At 51.3% G+C, this 20064-nt stretch overlaps 1 protein-coding gene across 1 annotated transcript in view; it reads right to left on the bottom strand.

Moving 5' to 3' along the window:
* The window catches only part of PTGIS (prostaglandin I2 (prostacyclin) synthase), a 43095-nt gene that overhangs the window by 13201 nt on the left and 9830 nt on the right, over positions 1-20064 (bottom strand). Inside the window, exons 2-6 of the mRNA XM_004687047.2 lie at positions 11196-11319; positions 9775-9953; positions 9132-9275; positions 6818-6969; positions 1001-1182 (exon numbers count right to left, since the gene is read on the bottom strand). Of these exons, the coding sequence (XP_004687104.1) occupies positions 1001-1182; positions 6818-6969; positions 9132-9275; positions 9775-9953; positions 11196-11319 (781 nt within the window). The remainder of the gene's footprint in view (positions 1-1000; positions 1183-6817; positions 6970-9131; positions 9276-9774; positions 9954-11195; positions 11320-20064) is intronic.

Raw genomic sequence — 20064 nt, forward strand, 5'->3', positions numbered from 1 at the left:
CTGCACCGCCCTGCACCATCACCTTGTACTGATCCTTGACTTCTGCTGCACGCCCTCCTCCACTCCAGCTAAAACATCAGCAACAGGGTCTTTGCAACAAGCGACAGAAGCAGCCGTGGAGCAGGGTCTTGGTGGAACGTCCGAACAAGGCCAAAATGCTGGTCTGCACAACTTTTTTTAAATATAATAGTTTACCTTTACATCATTTTGTACTTTCTTTTTCGTCTCAGTTGTAATCTGGTCTGCACATTTTAATGCCAGGATCTTCAAAGGCACAGAGTCGGTCCCATGTTAAAAAAAAACTAACAAGGCAGAAGGACTAAATGTACGGTTGATCACGCACTGGACCAGACCCTAAAGGGCGATACTGAGGCGACCGGCTACAGGGACATCAGGAGGAGCCTCAGGCCACGAGCCCACATCTCGGGTCTGTCCCGAGTCTGATGGCCTCACTGCGGTCAGCTAGGAGAATATTCTTGACCCGAGGAAATGCCTGCCGGTGTGATTAGGGGTAAAGAGGCATGGTGTCTGTCGCTAGTTTCACATGGCTCAATAAAATAATCACAGTCTGCACTCTGGTGATGGCGCACGGATGATTTGGTGATGGGAAGCCCACGGGGATTACAACTGAGATGGAAAAAGGCACAACATGATGGAAAAATAAACGATTATATTATCTTTAAAAAAATCACAGTAGGAGAGAGAGGGAGAAAGAGCAAGCAAAAATGGTAAATTGTGAACGTTTGAGATGCCAAGGTGAAGTGTCCCATGCGTTCACGCAGGCCTCCATATGCTTTTCTGTAGGTTGGCATTTTTTGTAAATTTAAAAATGAGCATTGCAAGGGTCATCCTGGCCATGCTGCTGCTGGCTGCTGGAAACTCCTGGGCCGGGCGATGCACGCCCACACGCACAGATGGACCCTGGCCACACGTGCACGCACACACTCAGACGCACGCCCACACGGTGCACCCGCAGGGGCCGCCGGTGCCCCGCGCCCACCTGGGTGGCCCAGAGCTGCAGCACCAGCGCCCGCGCCTGCATCTCCTCCGACACGCCCATCTCCTGCAGGTGCAGCAGGTAGCTGTCCAGCCAGCTGCTCCTGTGTGCCCGGGTGGCCAGCTTGGCTGGGGCCAGCAGCTTCCACAGGCGGCCCTTGGCCCTGCACACGCGGTCCTTATCCCCTGCAGGGACAGAGCACAGAGGCGGGGTTACAGGTGGCCCCTCCACCAGGAGACCCCAGTAGAACCATTTTATGCTGGCAGCCTGTGACCTCTCCGCCCTGAAAGCGGAGCCAGCTTTGTCTGGCTTAGTCGCCCAAGTCCCGGCACCTGACTCAGCCCCTGCTCAGTAGACACGTGTGGATTGCACCGTGCCTCTTTATGGCAGGAGGGGACTCAACACGGCTTCACTCGGGAGACCCCAGAGACAGCAGGGGTCATCAGGAGGGGCAGGCTGCTCTGGGGTGTCCATGACCTCCAGGGCAAGCCCATGAGAGAGAAGCATCAGTGAGAGCTCGTGGGGAACTCGAGCTACATGGGATGGCCGCTACGCAGCCCCACAGACACCCCCTCGGCCTGAGGAGAAGGCCGGCAGCCGGGCCAGGAGCTGAGGCCTGCGGAGGCTGAGAGTCCAGCTGTTTGTGGGGAACCTCTGGCTTTGCCAAGGTTAGCGTGTTAGTAAGAAACGTCTATCGCTGTGGAGGGGCCACAGGCATCTCTGAAGGGCAGCGGGCTCAAGGTCACTGGGTCTCAATCACCAGGACGCAGATAGCCACGTGCGTGGCCTCAGGACAGGCAGCTGGAGCTGGCTCTGTCCTTACAGACCCAGACGTGTGGCCCAAGGCCAGGAGAGATGTGGACACTTGTGGCTTATGGTGCCAACGGTCAGGCTGATGCTGTGCTTGCGTGTATAATACCTACTTACAAATGCAAGATCTGCTTTTTTTTTTAAGGATTTGTTTATTTATGCTTACAGAACTGGGGTACAGGCCAGAGGTGTGGTGGGTGAGAGGAGTCACCAGAGGCAAAGTGGGGAGCAGAACAGGCCGACTGATGAAGTACACTGCTGAGGGGAGCAGCGGGTGGGTCAGGAGAGGTCGCCATGCCATGTGGGTCAGCTCCCCGACTGGGGGTGGAACTCGTAGAGTTTCATAATGTGGTGCTTTAACCCACTGCGCCACCAGGGAGAGCCTGCAAAATTCGCTTTTTCCAGAACCACTCGGGGAAAGTGGAAGTTGCCCTGGGTGACGAATTCCAAGTACTAGAAACCACAGCATTGACTTTTGAACCACCAAGCTGTGCTTCCAAAGGATCCCCCACCCAGAGGTCTCACCCCACACACAACCAGGGTGTCTGACAGCGTGCTCAACCCAAGCTCAGCTTATTTGTCCTAAGAATATTAGTGACATTTCCAAATAACATGCCCTGTGTGCTTTCTCCTCAGTCTCCTAACAGCTTTTCGGGCGACACGCTTCTCAATGTAAAGCAGTGAGCCCCCGAAAAACATTATTTTCCTGCTGCCCAATTTTTCAGGCACTGAACAGTCCCCCCAGGATGCCCAGGTCCCCCACCTGAGCCTTGGCTGGCCAGACCTCTCAGGAGGCCCTGCCTGTGGATACCTCGAGCAGGAGTGTGGGTGCAGGGAGGGCGGAATCCATGGCAGTGAGGCGACAGCTCCCTCAAATGGGAGCTGAACCCGGACTTTGCGGTGACTGGCATTCTCTGAGGCCTGACAGCGCAACTGCAGGTCTTGGCCATTGCTGTAAGTGCAACTTTCAGGGATGACTTTATAAAGCAATGCAATGTGAAATAAACAGACAGAATGGGAGGACGGGTTTGCAAATCATATATCTGATAAGAGCCCAGTAGGCTGAATATATAAAGGAAGCCTAGAACACAGCAACAGCAAAACAACCCAATTTTAAAAAAATGTTCAAAGAACTTGAACAAACATGTCTCCATAAATGATATACAAATGGCCAATAAAAAATGGCTGCTAAATGCCAAACATTATTAATCATTAGAGAAATGCAAGTCAGATTCACAATAAGATCTCCTCCATGCCCACTAAGCGGGGTAAACAGTGAACTAACACATTATTTTTTAATTATTTTTTTAAAGATTTATTTATTTATCATACAGAACTGGGGTACAGGCCAGAGGTGCAAGGGGGTGAGAGGATTCCCCAGAGACAGAGTGGGCAGCAGAACAGGCAGATGGACGAAGCACACTGCTGAGGGGAGCAGCGGGCGGGTCAGGAGAGGTCTGCCGCGCCATGGGGTCACCTCCCGGGGCAGGCGGGGATCGAACTCATGCGGAAGTGGCTTAAGCTTCTTAGTGCTGTGCTTTAACCCACTGCGCCACCTGGGAGGGCCAGTAAATAAATCTTAAAAAAAAAAAAAAAAAGCCTGTAGGCCAACCCTGGTGGCACAACAGATTAAAGCACAGTGCTGTGAAGCTATCACAGCCATTGTGGCACGAGTTTGATTCCCCAGCCCTGGAGGTGACCCACATGGCACAGCAGACCTCGCTTGCTGCTCCCCTCAGCAGTGTACTTCGTCCATCTACCTGCTCGGCTCCCGATTCTGTCCCTGGTGACTCCTCTCAGCCCCTTTCACTCCCACACATCTGATCTGTACCACAGTTCTGCATGCATAAATAAATCAATCTTTGGGAAAAAATGGCTGAAACAAAAAGAAGTTTCATCACGGCTGTCAGGGAAAAGCCCGTAAGCCAAAGGCCCTTTTTTGTCCATTAGACTGACAAGGATTTAAAGGCTGATAACTGCATGTCGGACAAGGTTGTGGGAAAATGCAAATTAAAACAAATTACCCTCCTTTGCCCATCAGATTGGCAAACAAGTGGAAAGACCGATAACATCTGGTGGGGAGGGAGCTGCACGGGGAGCCAGAGGAACTCCTCCATGGCTTGGACAAGATGCACAGTAGGCAATAAAAATGTTAATGGGTCTGCCCTTTGATCCGACAAGCCCACTTCTAGGAAGCTGTCAAAGAAAAATAAAATCAGCAGATGATAAAAGCGATGTAAGAGCAAGGAAATACTATATTACACACACACACACACACAAGAAAACAATTACAGAAATCTATGAGAGAGGAGGGCTAACAACAGATAGCAAAGGCAAGAAAGTCAGCTGAATTTGTTCTTTTTCGTTTTTTTTTTTTTTGTTTTAATTTATCCATTCATGAACACAAAAACTGGGGTATAGGCTAGAGGCCCCGGGGTGAGAGGATTCACCAGAGGTAGAGCGGGGAGCAGAACAGGCAGATCGACAAAGGAAACTGCTGAGAGGGACAGCGGAAGACTCAGGAGAGGCCTACTGCCCATGGCCACCCCCCTGGCCTGGGGATTGAACTCATGCTGCAGTGGCTGCAGAGAGCTTCGTAGTGCTGCGCTTTAACCCATTGCGCCACCAGGGAGGGCCCAAAATTTGTTAATTTTCTACCTGTCCACTTTGCTAGATTCTTTCCACTCTGAATTCCTTTTGCCATTGATTTTCTGGGGCTTTCCAAATATAGTATAGAATTTTTGTTTTCCTTACCCAGTATTATATCAGTGACAATTTCTCTTATTTAATTGCATTGGCCAATGCCTCTAGAAAATATTTGTACTACAGGGAAGAATATGCAGACAGCTATGCGAGGTTTAAAAAACACCACATGCAAATAGGAAAGAAAGTCTTTTTTTCATAACTTTTTTCACGTACACAGACATGCTCCTGGTGCATGTTGTCATCTCTGTAGAGCAGCCCTCCGAGATGCTTGACAGGACCTGCCTACCAGAAGCAGGACACATTAGTGCGGCATTTAAGCAGTCAAATGCATTCAAGGTTTGTTTCATCATATAAATAAAAGAAAAGAGAGGATGAGCTATTCTGAGCCCTTCAAGAAACAACTCTCAGCCTGCTCGCTGGCACATAGAAAGTGTCCCACTAACAGTGTTCTTCTCGTATTTCCTCCTTTGATCCTGATGGCCACCTCTAGGAAGCTCCTGCTGTTCTTCAGTTTAGACACTCCTGCACAGCAAGGACCTGGGGCCAAAAGAAGTCTCAGGACTCAGCTAAGATCGCCGGCAGGGAGTAGCCGAGTGGGGATTCTTGTTGCAAGGGTCTGACACCAGGACACACGGCTTATCCAACAGGCAGTTCACAGTCCTTCCTGGAGATTTGACTCATATGGACCAGGGTAGGACTAGGATTTGTATACTGGGGCAGGGCCCCGTGGGGTTCTTCTCTGCAGGGAGGTTGTGGCACAGTGAACCAGGGGACAGTGCAGCCCGTGGGTACTGGTGATCCCTGCGTAACGAATCAGGCAGAAGCTATTTGCAGAGACTGAATGCCTTCTCAGGAGGGTTTTCATAAGTTGTGGTTGACATGTTCTGGAGACCAAGTTCAGTGAAAACTCATGCAGAACAAATCCTCCAGGGGTACTTCAAGGTTACATAAGCACAGGCCTGATAACTAAGAGACGTGAGGACACAGGTGGACCAAAAACAGAGGAAAAGATGTTCATGTCAGGCCCAAACTGGGGAAAGGAGAAATTGTATTATACAGTCACATATTGCTTAATGACAAGGATACGGTCTGAGAAATTTGTTGTTGGGCAAGTTCATCTTGTGACCATCATAAAAGGGAAACCCACAGACCCAGATGGTACAATGTATTGTACACCTAGCCTGTCCATTATGGACTGAAAAGTCTTTATGCAATGTATGACTATAGTCCCCTGATGAAATATTATACCGCAGTGAAAAATAACAGACCATTGCGATACAAGACAACCTGAATGAATCTCACAAATATGAAGATGAGTGAAAGAAAACAGACACAAAAGGGTACACACTATATGATTCTATTCACAGGACATTCAAGAACAAGTAAAATTAATCTAAGGTCAAAACAACCCATTCAGCAGATACCTCTAGAGGGTGGGTATTAGCTGGGAAGCAGCATGAAATATCTTTGCCTAAAAGCACACATTTAGGACTTATGTGCTTCCTTGTATACAAATTATTCCTCAGTCAGAAAAGAAAAGCCAACCCTTAAAAATAGAAAACAAAGGCCCTCCCTGGTAGCACAGCAGGTTAAAGCACAGCACTAAGAAGCTAAAGCCACTTTAGTTCTATCCCACCCCGGAGGTGACCCGCATGGCGCAGCAGACCTCTCCTGACCCGCCGGCTGCTCCCCTCAGCAGTGTGCTTTGTCAGTTGGCCTGTTCTGCCCCCCACTCTGTTTCTGGTGAATCCTCACCGCTTCTGCATCGCTAGCCTGTACCCCAGTCCTATATGCATAAATAAATAAATCTTTTAAAAATTAGAAAATAATATTTAGAAAAGCACACGACTGTGTGTGTGTGAGTGTGTGTCTTCAGAGAAGGCGCTGCCAGGACATCCTCCAACCTAACAGTAAAGGCTACCTCTGTGAAGGGGAGTGGCGAGGTGGGGGTGGAGGAAGAGTAAAGTACTCTTATCATTTCTTCTGAATATTCTGTATTGCTTGAATTTCTTACAACCAGCATGAACTACTGGCAAACAACTTTAAAAAATCTTAAAACACAAAAATGAGCACACACTTCCCAGCGCCCACCCCAGAAGTCCTGAATCCAAGACCCCACCAAGAGCCTTCGACTTGGCTCAGCCCTGTTCCCTCCACTTGCCCAGCCCCAGAGACGGGGTCTTACTGGCCCAGGGCCGGGCAGTGTCCTTCCTCCCAGGGCCCGTGGCCCTTCCCTTGAACTTGGGCCCCTTCTCCGTCCCCTCCATCTCTCCCCCCACCCACCTGTGCCCCCAGGGTGCTTACCCGCAGACAGGGAGCCACGCGCCAGCTTGGGGAGCAGCAGGTCGAGCTGGCGGAAGGTGTGGAAGACGTCGGCCGAGTGTGCGCGGTCCTGGGCCTGGCTCTGGGGAGTACGTGGCAGGGCCTCGACTCCGTAGAGGGTCAGGTAGCCAGCTCTGGGGCAGCAAACAGCAGGTCAGGGCCCCTGACCAAACCTGGCCCAACCCCATGGCAGCACCTGGCTTTGCTTCCCTCTTGCTTTTCCTATTCCGAGCCCCAGTCTGCCCTGAGTGGGGAGTCCAGCCGCGCCCGGGGGACTGACAGTAGGTGAGCGATACGAGGGCATGAGCTGGCATCAGCTGGTACCAGGAGGTACAAGAAACAGAAAGTGGAACATGGAGGGGTGAGAGGGGGTGCTCACTCGCTGTGAAGTGGAAACCAGAGGGACAGAAGTCAACACGGAGAGACCAGAGGGAGGGAGTGCAAGGCAGCAGGAGAGCCGGTGCCAGCACGTGAAGCCAGGGAGGCCGTGGGGTGATGAAGAGCAGCAAGGAGGTATGAGGCTGCACAGAGGAGGTAGCACAGAGGGAGGGGTGGGGGGCAGGAAGAGCAGTCAAGGCAGGCTCCCCGGAGGAGGCAGCATCGGGCAGAGGCCCGCTGGGTGAGATCTGGCTGCAGCCACAGCCAGAATCAGGGGCCTGACCAGGGCTGGAGCTGGCGTGCGAGGCGACAGGCCGAGCAGGTGGGGAGCTGGCAGGGCACACAGTACAGGGCAGGGCAGGACAAGGGGCAATGGCGAGAAGGTTGACCTGAGGGGCCCTCGGGATCTGAACAGGAGAGGGCAGGGAGCAAGGGCGAGACACAGGAGCCAGTGTGCTCCCTTGCTGCGACGCCCACCCACACACTCACATGTACAGGCACACACGGAATGTTCCCAAAGAATGTTTTTGCCAGCAGCCACTTTTGAAGGCTCCAGGGGCCCAGCCCCACTGGCCTCAGTCCCGGAGGGAAACCACAGGTTTTCACTTTTTCCGTGTTGGGAGAGGGACTGGGGCCTGTGCAGAGAGAGGTCACTGAAGCCCTGATCTGTTCCTGCGGAGCAAATCTCACCCTGACTGCCCCAGGAGAGGGATTTTCTCAAGAAGAAGGAGTGGGCCTGTCCAGTCTTCTTGGCATCTCCACAGTGCAAGGGCAGTGTAGAGCTGCAGTGAATGTCGGGTTGATGCATGGATGGTGGGTGAATAGATGGTGGGTGGATGGTGGATGGATGGATATGAATGGATGGAAGGATAATGATGGTGGAGGGGTGGGTGGCTGGACGGATGGGTGGAAGGACAGACAGACAGAAGGGTAGGTGGCTAGATGCACAGTCAGGAGGGTGGACAGACAGACAGATGTGTAGCCGGGAATGTGGGTGGGTAGAGGGATGAGGGATAGATGGATAACTAGAATTTACTGGATAACTTAGTCCTGAGGACGCTGAGCACCATGGTTCCCTGCTGAGCCAGGCGGGCTGATGTCCCTCCCCTGCACCCCACTCCCGGCCCGTCCCCAGATGGACTGCTTGTGACCTGCCTCTCCCTCAGGACCAGGAGGAAGCGATCCTTCCTTCAGAACTGCTGGAAGCAGCTCTCCTCACAGTCTAACCCAAAGGCCCTACTGGAGCCTCTGCCCCCCCAAAAGGAAGGCCCTGGGCCCCTCACCCCCAGAGGGAGGTCGCCGTTCCCACAGCCAGCACTGGAAGGCGCAGACCTGACTCGGCCCACTGGTTTTATCTGGTCAGTGGCGTTTTCCTAACAACATACTGAACTGACCTATCAAGTTTTGGGGAAATACATACAAAACTCGGATGCTTTTTCATCCTGAAACAACAGGGAGTTGCCTCCCAGGGATGACGTGAGCTGGCCGGGCGGCCCAGTGTCCGCGGGGCCCTGTGGTCTATGTGACATGGTCAACGTTTGTCATCCTGCTTGCACTGTTTCTTTCCTGTACACATACTTCTACCAAACATAGGCAATGAAAAACAAGCCAAAAATAAACCCAAACCCAAGAAGCTCACGAAGTCTCCAGTGGCCGTGAGGGCCCCTTGGGCGACTGCACCACACCAACATCAGGCAGAGCCGACCGAGACCCTCAGGGTGCGAGCACACTCGTGCCCTCTAGGTGGCGCCAGGGGACACGGTCACAAACACCACAGGGCTCCACCAGGAAGGGAGTGAAGCCCCGCACTAAGCCTGTCAGGAAAGGGCTCTCTGAGGATGTGTGGAAAGATGAGACTAGAGTAACGTGAAGGGGATCCTGCAGCTCCCCTCAGGAGAGAGGGGCTGCTCGGGCTCACCTGAGCAGGAGGCTGTAGGAGAAATCCAGGAGCCCCATCTCCTGCCAGCCACCGCCCGCCTCCGTGGCGTCACCCAGCAGGACAGCGCGGAGGTTGGTGTACATGGCCTCTGTCAGCGCCTGGAGGTCTCTGTGGAGCAGAGTCCTGAGCAGGAACAACGCTGGGTGAGAATGCAACTGAGGGAAGTACCCTCCCTCAGGGCTCCTCCCCCGGGAGCCTGGCTTCCATGAGGTGACAGTATACTGTCGCCGTCCACACAAGAGCTACCATTTGCTGTGCTCAGCACAATCATCTTTCAGCAACTCTGTGTCACCCTTTGACACCCATTCTGCAAGTGGAGCAGAGCAGAAAGCGACCTGCCTCTCGCCCAGGAAGTGATTTGCCCAAAGCCACGAAGCTGGGATGTGAATTTGAGTGCGTGACTGGCTGTCTGGAACCCTGGTCTTTCCTGCTAACATCAGAGCTGCCCCTTGAAAGTCAGGAGCTCTTCTTCTGCCCACTTCGTTGGGTTGTTTTTATTTCATTTTATTTTCTTTAAACAAGCTGTCCTCATCGGACACTGCGGTGGCGACAGCTCTAGTGCCTGGGGCTCGGCTACGCAGAAGAAGCCTGCCTGCCCCGGGCGTCACCTTCAGCTACTCACGGCTTCATCTTGGCCTTCTCGTCGCCAGGGCTGTAGTGTGGAAGCAGCACGTCAAAGATGCGCTCCATGAGGAAGACGGCATAGGCGTGGAAGTCCAGCTTGGTGCGCGGCTCCCACACCACAGTGTCATAGGAGTGTGGGTCCAGGAGGACCGTGACATACCTGCCCCCCACCAGCACCTGTGCGAAGTCGGTGGGGATGGAGTCAGGGGAACAGTGAAGAATGACCGCGCGCGGGGGTCCTGGGCCTCTCCCCCGCTAGGTACCGGGCCCAGCAGGCGTAGAAGGACAATGATCTCTCACCTACCCGCACGACCACCTGTGAGGTAGGGAGCAGTCTCTGTCCAGATACGCTGAACAGTGAGGCTTCACAAAGGCACATAATGTGCCCACATGGCTAAGCAGAGGCAAAGCCAGGACAGGAATTCAGGGTTTTCTGGAACCACCCTACTCTTTGACGCTTGCTGTGGTTCTCTGCGTAGTTTAAATAGTTTAGCAGCCAGGAGCCGGCCCACACAAGGGAGCACAGGTGGATGCTGGGTGTGTCTGTGATATTGTGATTCACAGGAAATGTGCATCTGTCACTTGGAAGATCAAAATATATTCCTTATATATGCTGGACTCATCCAGGATCCCATCTCCCAGCTTCCCAAAGCCATGGGATTCCATAAGTGTTGTAAGTGAGGAGGGTTTCTCTTTTGATACTAATGATATTAACTTTGGGAAAGCACTTTAGGGGGTTAGTTACCAGGGACACCAACTTGAATAAAGGGCTGGAACTTCAGTCCCATTTACTGACTGGCAGATAGAGCCGGTAGATGACTGAACCTTAGGTGGGTAGTGACAGACGTTTGGAAAAGTAGGTGCATAAGTGGAAGAACGGGGTTGGTGGAAACTGAACATATGGATGGACGTGGGACAGATGTTAGTTACGTGAGTGCAAGAACACCGGATACATTCAGGTGACAAAGGAGCACAATGATGGCCAAAGGAGGGACAGGCAGTTCAAGTTAGACTATGAGTGAGCAGGTGGAGGTTTGATGAAAACGGAGTACATGAGTGGATGGTGAGCCGACGGAGGGTGGAAGGACGCAGCCAACTGAGTTGACAGGCGGGAGAATGGGTGCTCGATGAATGGACGCACAGGCTAGATAGAGGTCGGACAGATGGACAGAGGCGCATGGACACATGAGCATTAGGTCGCTACTGAATGATGCAGCGCAAGGCGGAGAGATGCCAGTGGGATAAGGAGGGGCGGGTGTTGGCTAAGCGTCGGCTGTGTAGTGGGACAGCCAGAGGGCCGGGAGTTGATTGAAGCACCTCATGATGACAGATGGGCAGGTTCGTCTATACAGATGTTGGAGGAGCCAGTAAACACCAGGGATGACAGGCCCAGCTGCTGGAGGTACAAGAGGTACTTACGGTAAAGATGTCACCATGCTTCTCTTTCATCCTAGTGAGGAAGCTGGCAGCATCTCTTCCAAACTCCAAGGCATGGCCCAGCCAAGGGACCCGGCCCACGTCCAGGGGAGGCTCACCAGGTCGCCTGTGGAAGGCACAGCACTTAGCATAATTTTGGTTAAAGATTTATTTACTTACGCACACAGAAAACTGGGGTACAGGCCAGAGATGCTGGGGGGTGAGAGGATTCACCAGAGACAGAGTGGGGAGCAGAACAGGTGGATTGACTGAAATGCACTGCTGATGGGAGCAGTGGGCGAGACAGGAGAGGTCTGCTGCGCCCTGTGAATCACCTCCCTCCAGGCTGGGGATCGAATTCATGCTGTAGAGCTGCGGAGAGCTTCACAGTGCTGTGCTTTAACCCCTTGCACCAACAGGGAGGGCCCTTAACACCATTTGATAAAACAGGGAAGGGGATAGAGATGGGGCATGAGTGTGATTTTCAGATGGTGAGGACAGGACACGAGTCTTCCCTGAGGACACAATGGAGCAATGAGTGTGAGCAGAGAAGGAACCACTTGCATACTGGAAGAGCCTTCTAGAAAAGTGCCAAGGCCCTGGGGTTGGATCATGCCTAAGTGTCTAAAGAACAGGAAGGAGGGCTGTCATTAGGCTGGAGGGAGCAAGAATAAGCAGAGGAAGTTGGTGCTGGAGAAACAATAGGGTCAGACCTTGCAAACACGGGGTGGGAGGGGGGTGTGGGGGGGTGGTGAGCTGTGAGGACTTTACTTAGCAGTGCTCAGTGCTCACTCTTGCTGACTCTCGTGCTCTCTGCTCCCGCGCTCTCTTTCTGATTTATCTCTCTTCAATCTTTAATCATCTTGGAACTCAGGAATTTTTGCCATATGTCAATACAGCAGGCTATTATAAAATTATGCCTTGTTTATTTAAACAATTTCTACTGAAGAGGAAGTAGACTAGTTAAAAGCATCTTCCTAAGTAGAAAATGTAACATTTTGCTTAATTGCTCTAATAATAAAGTCTTCATAATTTTTTATTTAATATTTGCCTATTTTGATAATATGTACGGATAAAGTCTGATTTTAACTGGTTTCTTCCATAAAAAACAACTATAAAAGTTTCCAAAAAAGATGTGTAAAGGGAATGGAAAAAGAATAAGGAAATGAGTTTAAATATCTTAAAATTAGACATGGTTTAATACTGTCATTTATCATCAGTTGTTTCTAGAAAAATTTAAATTCCACTGTTTTTGTTTTTATTTCAGTTGGTTGCCAAGTTTTTCATGTTGCTTATAGTTGGGAAGCAGGTCGTAGATATCCCTAACTATACAGAAAAGATATGCTAAGAATGACAGTGACATGCATGATCATGTATAATTGTTGATAGAAATGGTTTAAATACTGGAATGAAAGGGATCATCTATAGGATTTTAAGGCCACCAGGAATGAACTGTTAGTGATTCTGTTATAGCTTTGCTGGTAAGTGTTGCAGTCATTAAAAAAACAAAGAAACAAAAACCTTTAAATAAAATGGTGACCTTAGGGGCCTCCCTGGTGGCCTAGGGTTAAGTCTCAGCACTATCTCTTCTGAGGCCTGAATTTGATCCCGGCCAGGGAGCTGACCCACATGGCGCAGCAGACCTCTCCTGTCTCACCCGCTGCTCCCCTCAGCAGTGGATTTCAGTAGATCTGCCTGTTCTGCTCCCCACTCTGTCTCTGGTGAATCCTTTCATGCCCTGCACTTCTGGCCTGCACCCCAGTTCTTCTATACAAAAAATGTTTAAGAAATGATTATCATAGTATTAAATATGAAGACATGTGGTCTTAAGTGGGTTCAGTTGAGCATATGATCAAAAGTACCCTCTGTCTAGCTAGGGCTAGCCAAGAATCTACAGCAGCTTTGTCTTCAATCTGAGCCGCGTCTGAACTGCAGGACTTGGGCTTCTGACCTTCTGTAAACCAGTGTCATCACACATGTTGGCCAGAGGTCTAAGAGAGGACCTTGGTCCCCTGAAAGCTGGCCGTACACTCAAACATCGGCCCTGCCCTTGACATCAAAGCCTTGCTTTCTGGTTCTCCCTCCTTCACTCTTTATTACTATTTGGGCCCTAATGAGTCAGGAGCTGGTCTGCCTTGTCCACTGCAAGTCGGTGATGGAAAGACCACCCCACTTAAAAATGTGTAAAGACTGAATGGAGTTCTCCAAGAAAGACGGCCAGCCAGATGGCCAGCGAACACAGGGAGGCCTCCTGCACTTCATCAGTCGCCGGGAGAGCAGTATGGCGGTGCCCACCCCCAGAAGATGCCAGAGCTAACCAGAAGAAAGAGAAAGCAGTGTTGGCCAGGAGAGGGGAGAACTGGGAAGCACCTACATTTCTTGTGGGGCTGTAAAAGGATGCAGCTGCTTTAGACACTAGCCTGGAGTTTCTCGAAAGGGTAAGGAGTTACCATGCGACCAGTCAGTGGACCCGAAGGATTGAAAATGCGTGTTCAGTGCCCTCCCCGGAGGCACAGAGGGTTGGTACGCAGCACTGGGAAGCTGGCCACAGACCTTCAGTGTGAGTTCAATACCCTGCCCCGGAGGTGACCCACATGGCACAGCAGACCTCTTGTGACCCGCCCGCTGCTCCCCTCAGCAGTGTACTTCATTGATCTGCCTGTTCTGCTCCCCGCTCTATCTCTGGTGAATTCTCTCTGGTCTGTAACCCAGTTCTGTATGCATAAATAAATAAAATCTTTAGAAAAAAAAAATGTATGACTTGTTCAAAGTAGTGTTATAACCAGTGTGGAATATTACATGGTCACAAAAAGGAACGAGATTCTGCTTCAGACTGTCACATGGAAGAACCTGCAGATTGTTCTGCAAAGTGAAAGAAAGGAGTCAGTCCCCAGAGATCACCTATGGTGGGATCAGGGATGACAGTTATCGGACATACACCTGGCATTTTCTAAATGTTTCCTTGCTTGGCCAGAATGGCTAAGTCCATTTTACATTGGAGGAAAATGAAGCACAGGGGGCTTTCACTTGCCTTAGGCTCACAGGTGTGGATGTGGGTTCTCACGAGGAGGGTCACGCTCTTGCAGTTACCCTGTCACCACAAGTGGACGTTTGCAGCCTCATTTTGCAGAAGTTGCAGTGAGTTGCTCAAAGGTGGAACCTGTATACTACCTACCCCCCATCTTTGCAGGGGGGTGGGGGAAGGGAAAACGAGGGCGGCCTTTCTTTGCCCTCTATGCTGGTTGCTGCCAGAACTCCAGTGAGCCAGCTTTTATCTTTCTCCAGAAAAGTCCTGAGGTGGTACAAAGGCAGGAAGCCGGCAGCCAGGCCCTGAATCCTATAGGGCGGGTGCAGGCCACATTTCAGGGTGACCCAGCAGTAGAGGCTGCTTGGGGCTGGGGTCTCTAGCCCCACCCACTGACCCTATTTTGAGGCTCTTCTAGCCCTCTGGGGCAGGGATCCCCAGCTCCTGCCCATATGCCAACGGTCACCTGCTCTTCCTGGTTCAGATATCAAGTCACCTATTCAGGTCTACCCCTGGAGGTGTAATGCCCAGAGTGGGGGGCCCCACCGGAAGTGCCCATTCCTCTTCACTGACCCCACCACTAAGCCCACCAATGCCCAGCCTCTTAAGGGAGGCTGGAGTAGGAAGTTCGGGATGGAGGTGTCACAGGACCAGAAACTGGAACTGAGAGGGGAGATGACTAACATTAAACCAGCTACAGAATTGAAAAGCCCGCAAACCTGGCTGAGGTAAGGGGCATGAACTCGTCAGTCATACAAAGGCTACAAGAAGCAGCCGTTGTCCTGGACTAGAGCTAGGGGTATGGAGATGGAGGACCATTTTAGAGAATTGCCTGTTCTTACAGATCAAACTGGTCGCACCCTAGAAGTAATTCACTTAGCAATAGGTAATAATTCCACAAAGGAAGGAACCCCTCTCCAAAAGAATGTTCTGGTACAATTTCTGTACTGGTAAAATGCAGCTCTCCTGGGACTGTGGAGGGGCCTCCCTGTGCCTTCTCCTCTTCCTAGTGAAGCTGTCCTTTTCTAATGGAGCCTGCACTGTCCTGGAAACTCGCGTGTGGCTGAAAGGGGAACGCAGCTAAAACTTTCCTCAGAGGGAACCTCACGGACCTGCTCACTGAACCCCACACCTCATCCAAAGCACACTACTTCCTCTCCCAACTGTGCGTCAGGGGAAAGTCAGGGAGGGCAGCCCCCCAACTTTATGCCCCTTAAAGTATTGCACCTGTGCTGGAAGGGGGTTCCGTGAGGGCAGGGACTTGGTACACACTTAGAGCATTGCCTGGCACACAGTAGGGGCTACATAGATGTGTCAGATGTGTGAATCACGTACACAGCAGGTGCTCAAGGAGCAGCATCCGTAGGGGTGGCCAAGAGGGTCCAGTGCACACACCTGACACGGGTCACACCCCCTGGCCGTCTCAGCTTAAGGCCTCGCAGCAGCCACACAAGCCCAGAGAGGCAGAGCCATGCCAGGTGAAGGGGCGGGAGCCCGGGACACCAGCTGCAGCGGCAACGTGAGCACAGACCAAGGCGCCCAGGGAAGCTGCTCCTAATGCCAGTCTCCAGGGCACGGAGTCAGACTGCTGCCCCAGCCCGGGCCTCCTAGCAGCTGGGGGCCCCAGAGACAGCACGCGGGGAGCCGCAGGCAGCGGGCTTCATCCCCGCCACGCTGCAGAAATCTGAATTTGCTCTGCGAATGAGATGCCATGAAGAATTCTTCTTTTACAGTCTCAAGACAGGAGCACAGAATTATGACGGCTTTGGGTGTGCACCCGAGGGATGTAGTGGGGAGCTGTTATGACATCTGCTACTTCAAAAAACAATTAACTGTCAAATCAAGGTGATAAGTCCAGGGAGGGTTCCTATAATTTTCCTATAATTAAAGTAACTTTTTTTTAATTAAAAAAGTCCAAGGTACATTTACATAGCAGGTTTACATAATTCGCTAATGTAAAACCACCTGCAGAAATCTGCACATCAACAAATATTCGGAGGGCTCTGGGCTCTGAGGTAGAGGTGGGGGACTCCAGGGGACACAGAGAAAGTGGTGGTGGGGAATTAGAAAAAAATGCCATAGGTGGGTCCTCCCTGGTGGCACACGGGTTGGAGCACTGCACCATGAAGCTCAGCCAAGCTGTGGCCGCTTCAGCATGAGTTCGATCCCCACCCCAGGGCTGACCCACAGGGAGCAGCAGAACTCTCCTGACCCTCCCGCTGCTCCCCTCAGCAGTGTGTTTCACCAGTCAGGTCTGTTCTGCTCCCCACTCTGTCTCTGGTGAATCCTCTCGCCACCCTTGCACCTCCGGCCTGTACCCCAGTTCTGTATGCATAAATGAATATATCTTTTAAAAAAATTGTCATAGGTAAAGTCAGTTGCTGATTGGCACTGAATGTTGCTTTGTTTTATTTTTATTTTTTAAAGATTTATTTATTTGTGCATACAGAACTGGGGTACAGGCCAGAGGCTCAAGGGTGGCGAGAGGCTTCACCAGAGACAGAGTGGGGAGCAGAACAGGCTGACTGATGAAGTACACTGCTGAGGGGAGCAGCGGGCGGGTCAGGAGAGGTCTGCCGCACCCTGTGGGTCAGCTCCAGGGCAGGCGGGGATCGAACTCATGCAGATGCGGCTTTAGCTTCTTAGTGCTGTGCTTTAACCCGCTGCGCCACCAGGGAGGGCCTTGTTTTATTTTTTAACTAGGAAAATTAAGGACCTGGACACTGCAAGGCGCGGAGAGCCATTTCTGGGGCTGCCATGTGGTCCCAAGCTTTTCCAGCTTTGGCTGTGAGGTAGGCTGCCGGACATTCCACTGGGGTGGGCAAGACAAAGGAATGTGCCAGGCAGGGCATAGCCTCGTTCTGATGCTTGATTTCTGTGCTTCCTGAGCACCTGCTGGTGCTAACTGTCTTAATGTCATTTTGCCTTCCTGTCTTAATGTCATTTTGCTCCAAGAGACTTCAGTGCTCAGGTCACAGATGTAAGGTGTGTGGGACCCAGAATTCATTTCCCTGGGAATCGAAGTTTCTCACAGCCCAGACTTAGCATGTAGCCAACCCTGAGCAACTTGCTGGCCTTGCTATAAGTTTTGGTTTCCTTCTCTAGCAAATGGAAGAAACAAGAGTCACCTAAAGGGGAACTCCTGCAGGATTTCCCCAGGTCCACACAAGTGCCCCTCAGCTGTCAGTGACCCTCTGGACTCATACTTCCCCCTAATACCCATTAGTCGAACTTCCAAAATTGCTCATGGGTATTAAAAAAAACTCTCAAAGATAAATTTGCTCTCTGGATTAGCAGCAAAAATAGTAGCTAAAACAATGTGAAACCAGCATCTCTTCCAATTCAACAATGGTCATCATCCCCACTTAAAAGACTGAGAACTTGAGGCAGAGAGCTAGTCCAGGGGCCAGGAATTTCCAGACATGGAGCAAAGGCAGTAGCCTGCTCCCAGGATTCATGTGCTCATGACTGTCCCATCAACCCCATCTCCCCCATAGAAAAGCACAGGCCAGGAGACGCCCCCAGGAAGACCCCAGAGCACATTGTCTGAATTAGCAAAACACTGGAAACAAAAATCCATCAACAGGAACAGGAATAAAAAGGGAAAAAGCCGGCCCTCCCTGGTGGCGCAGCGGGTTAAAGCACTACACTAAGAAGCTAAAGCCACTTCAACATGAGTTCGATCCCCGCCTGCCCCAGAGGTGACCACATGGTGTGGCAGACCTCTCCTGACCCACCCGCTGCTCCCCTCGGCAGTGGACTTCGTCCATCCGCCTGTTCTGCTCCCCACTGTCCCTGGTGAATCCTCTCGCCGCCCCTGAGCCTCTGGCCTGTATCCCAGTTCTGTATGTACAAATAAATTAATCTTTAAAAAAAAAAAAGGTGGGGGGGAAGCCTACCTCTTCATCATACTATAAAGTACTACCGAGGATGGAAAAAGGAAACTAGAGCTCTATGTGCAGCATGGATGAGTTCAAAATTAAAATCTGCAGTGAAACTCTCAAAAGCACAGTCTGAAACAACTCTATACTGAGTGTCCCCAAAACCTGACAGGTTAGGAAAAATAGCTTGTTGCTCTGTAGGGAAATTTCTTTGTTGCCATTTCCATTTTCTTTCTGGGCAAATGATTGAATACACGGTTTTATATTCCCCTGAAAAGGTGTCTAGAGGTTGGAGAAAAATAGTGAGCTTATTATTTCCAAATCCAACCAATAGGTTATTCAAAAATAAAAGTGTCCCTGATGTTTCTAGAATTTTCAGACACTGTTTTACACATGCACACACACTTAGACTACCCTGTGTTATCCGCATGTCTGTGTAAGTAAGAGGAATTTTTAAAACAGCTGGGAAGACTAAAGAGGTATCACGGCTAGCAGGAATGCAGGGTCTGGAACAGAGAGGACACCACGCTAATGGGAAAACTCATGAAATTCAAATCAAGTCTGGAGTTTGGTTAATAGTAACAAACTTGTGTTAGTGTTTGGTTTTGAACAGGAGCTGTGAAGGTCAACAACAGCAGAGAGGAATTTGGGGACCCTTGGTGTGTCACCACAATTTTTCTACAAACCTAAAAGTAGTGTAAAATGAATATGCACTTAAAAAAATTCTGGCAGTTTCCCCCCAAATTGATGGTCAACAACAGCAGAGAGGAATTTGGGGACCCTTGGTGTGTCACCACAATTTTTCTGCAAACCTAAAAGTAGTGTAAAATGAATATGCACTTAAAAAAAATTCTGGCAGTTTCCCCCCAAATTGATGAACAGGAGAGGTCAGGACTTGTGAGGAAGTCTTATCTAAAGCTGGACAAATATTTCTTGAAGTCAAAAGAAATGCAGTTATTCCTGTGCCATTCAAATTCATTTAAAAAAAGTTTTATAAAAAAACAGACCCCCCCCTCCCCCAAAAAAGAAAAAAAAAACAAAAACAGACCTCGCCCTCCTTGGTGCTGCGTAGGAGTTCCACCCCAGGCAGGCGGGGAGGTGACTACATGGCCCTGCAACCTCTCCTGTCTCCCCGCTGCTCCCCTCAGCAGTGGACTTAGTGGATCTGCCTGTTCGGCTCCCCACTCTCTCTGGTGAATCCTCTTACCCCCCCCACCTCTGGCCTGCACCCCAGTTGTGTATGCATAAATACATAAATCTTAAAGAAAAAAAAAGGCTCTTTGCAATCTCCTTGCTTTAAGCTATAAATCACTGTTACTTTCCCCCCTAAATCACTGTTACATTTTCTCCTAAATGCAGATTCTCATCAGAGCGGGACATCCTCCCTGCCTTGGCTGGGGGGCCTCAGGGAAGGGAGCCCCAGAAGGTGGAAGCACCTCGAGCCCCTGCCTCCAGGTCGGGGGACTCCGGAGCCGGGCTTAAAAGAGGGCAATGCCCAGGGCGCTGTCCCGGCAGCCTCCGCTCTCCCACCTGGGGTAGGCACCAGCTGCCCTGTGGGGCTGCTGAGAGCAAGGGGGATGGGTGGGCCTGACACCCAGTGGGTGCTGGAACCAGGTGGAAGCTGAAGATCTGGAGAGGAGGTTTTCCCGGGGGCAGGAAAGGGGGCGGTGTCACCCCAAGCCCCTTGGACCTCCTTGGCAAGCCCAGGCCTTCAAGTCCGCTGGGGCTGGCCTCAGCCTGGGCTGCGGAGGTTGAGCTTGTGGTCAGACCGGGCGGGCCAAGCGCCGACTCCCCAAGCAGCCTTTACCCGGACGCACCGAGGCTCAACCTGGCGGCTTCCCGCTTCCCGGGGAGGAGTGGCAGATCGGCGGCGCGGTAGCCCTTCTTTGGGGTGCCTGGACTCCCACTTTCAAGGACGCTCACCGAGGGGATGGGGGTCAGTAGGAGGTGTCCCCTCCTGCAGGCG

The sequence above is a fragment of the Condylura cristata genome, unplaced genomic scaffold, assembly GCF_000260355.1.
Source record: "Condylura cristata isolate star-nosed mole 26May11 unplaced genomic scaffold, ConCri1.0 scaffold00022, whole genome shotgun sequence".
Taxonomy (NCBI): domain Eukaryota; kingdom Metazoa; phylum Chordata; class Mammalia; order Eulipotyphla; family Talpidae; genus Condylura; species Condylura cristata.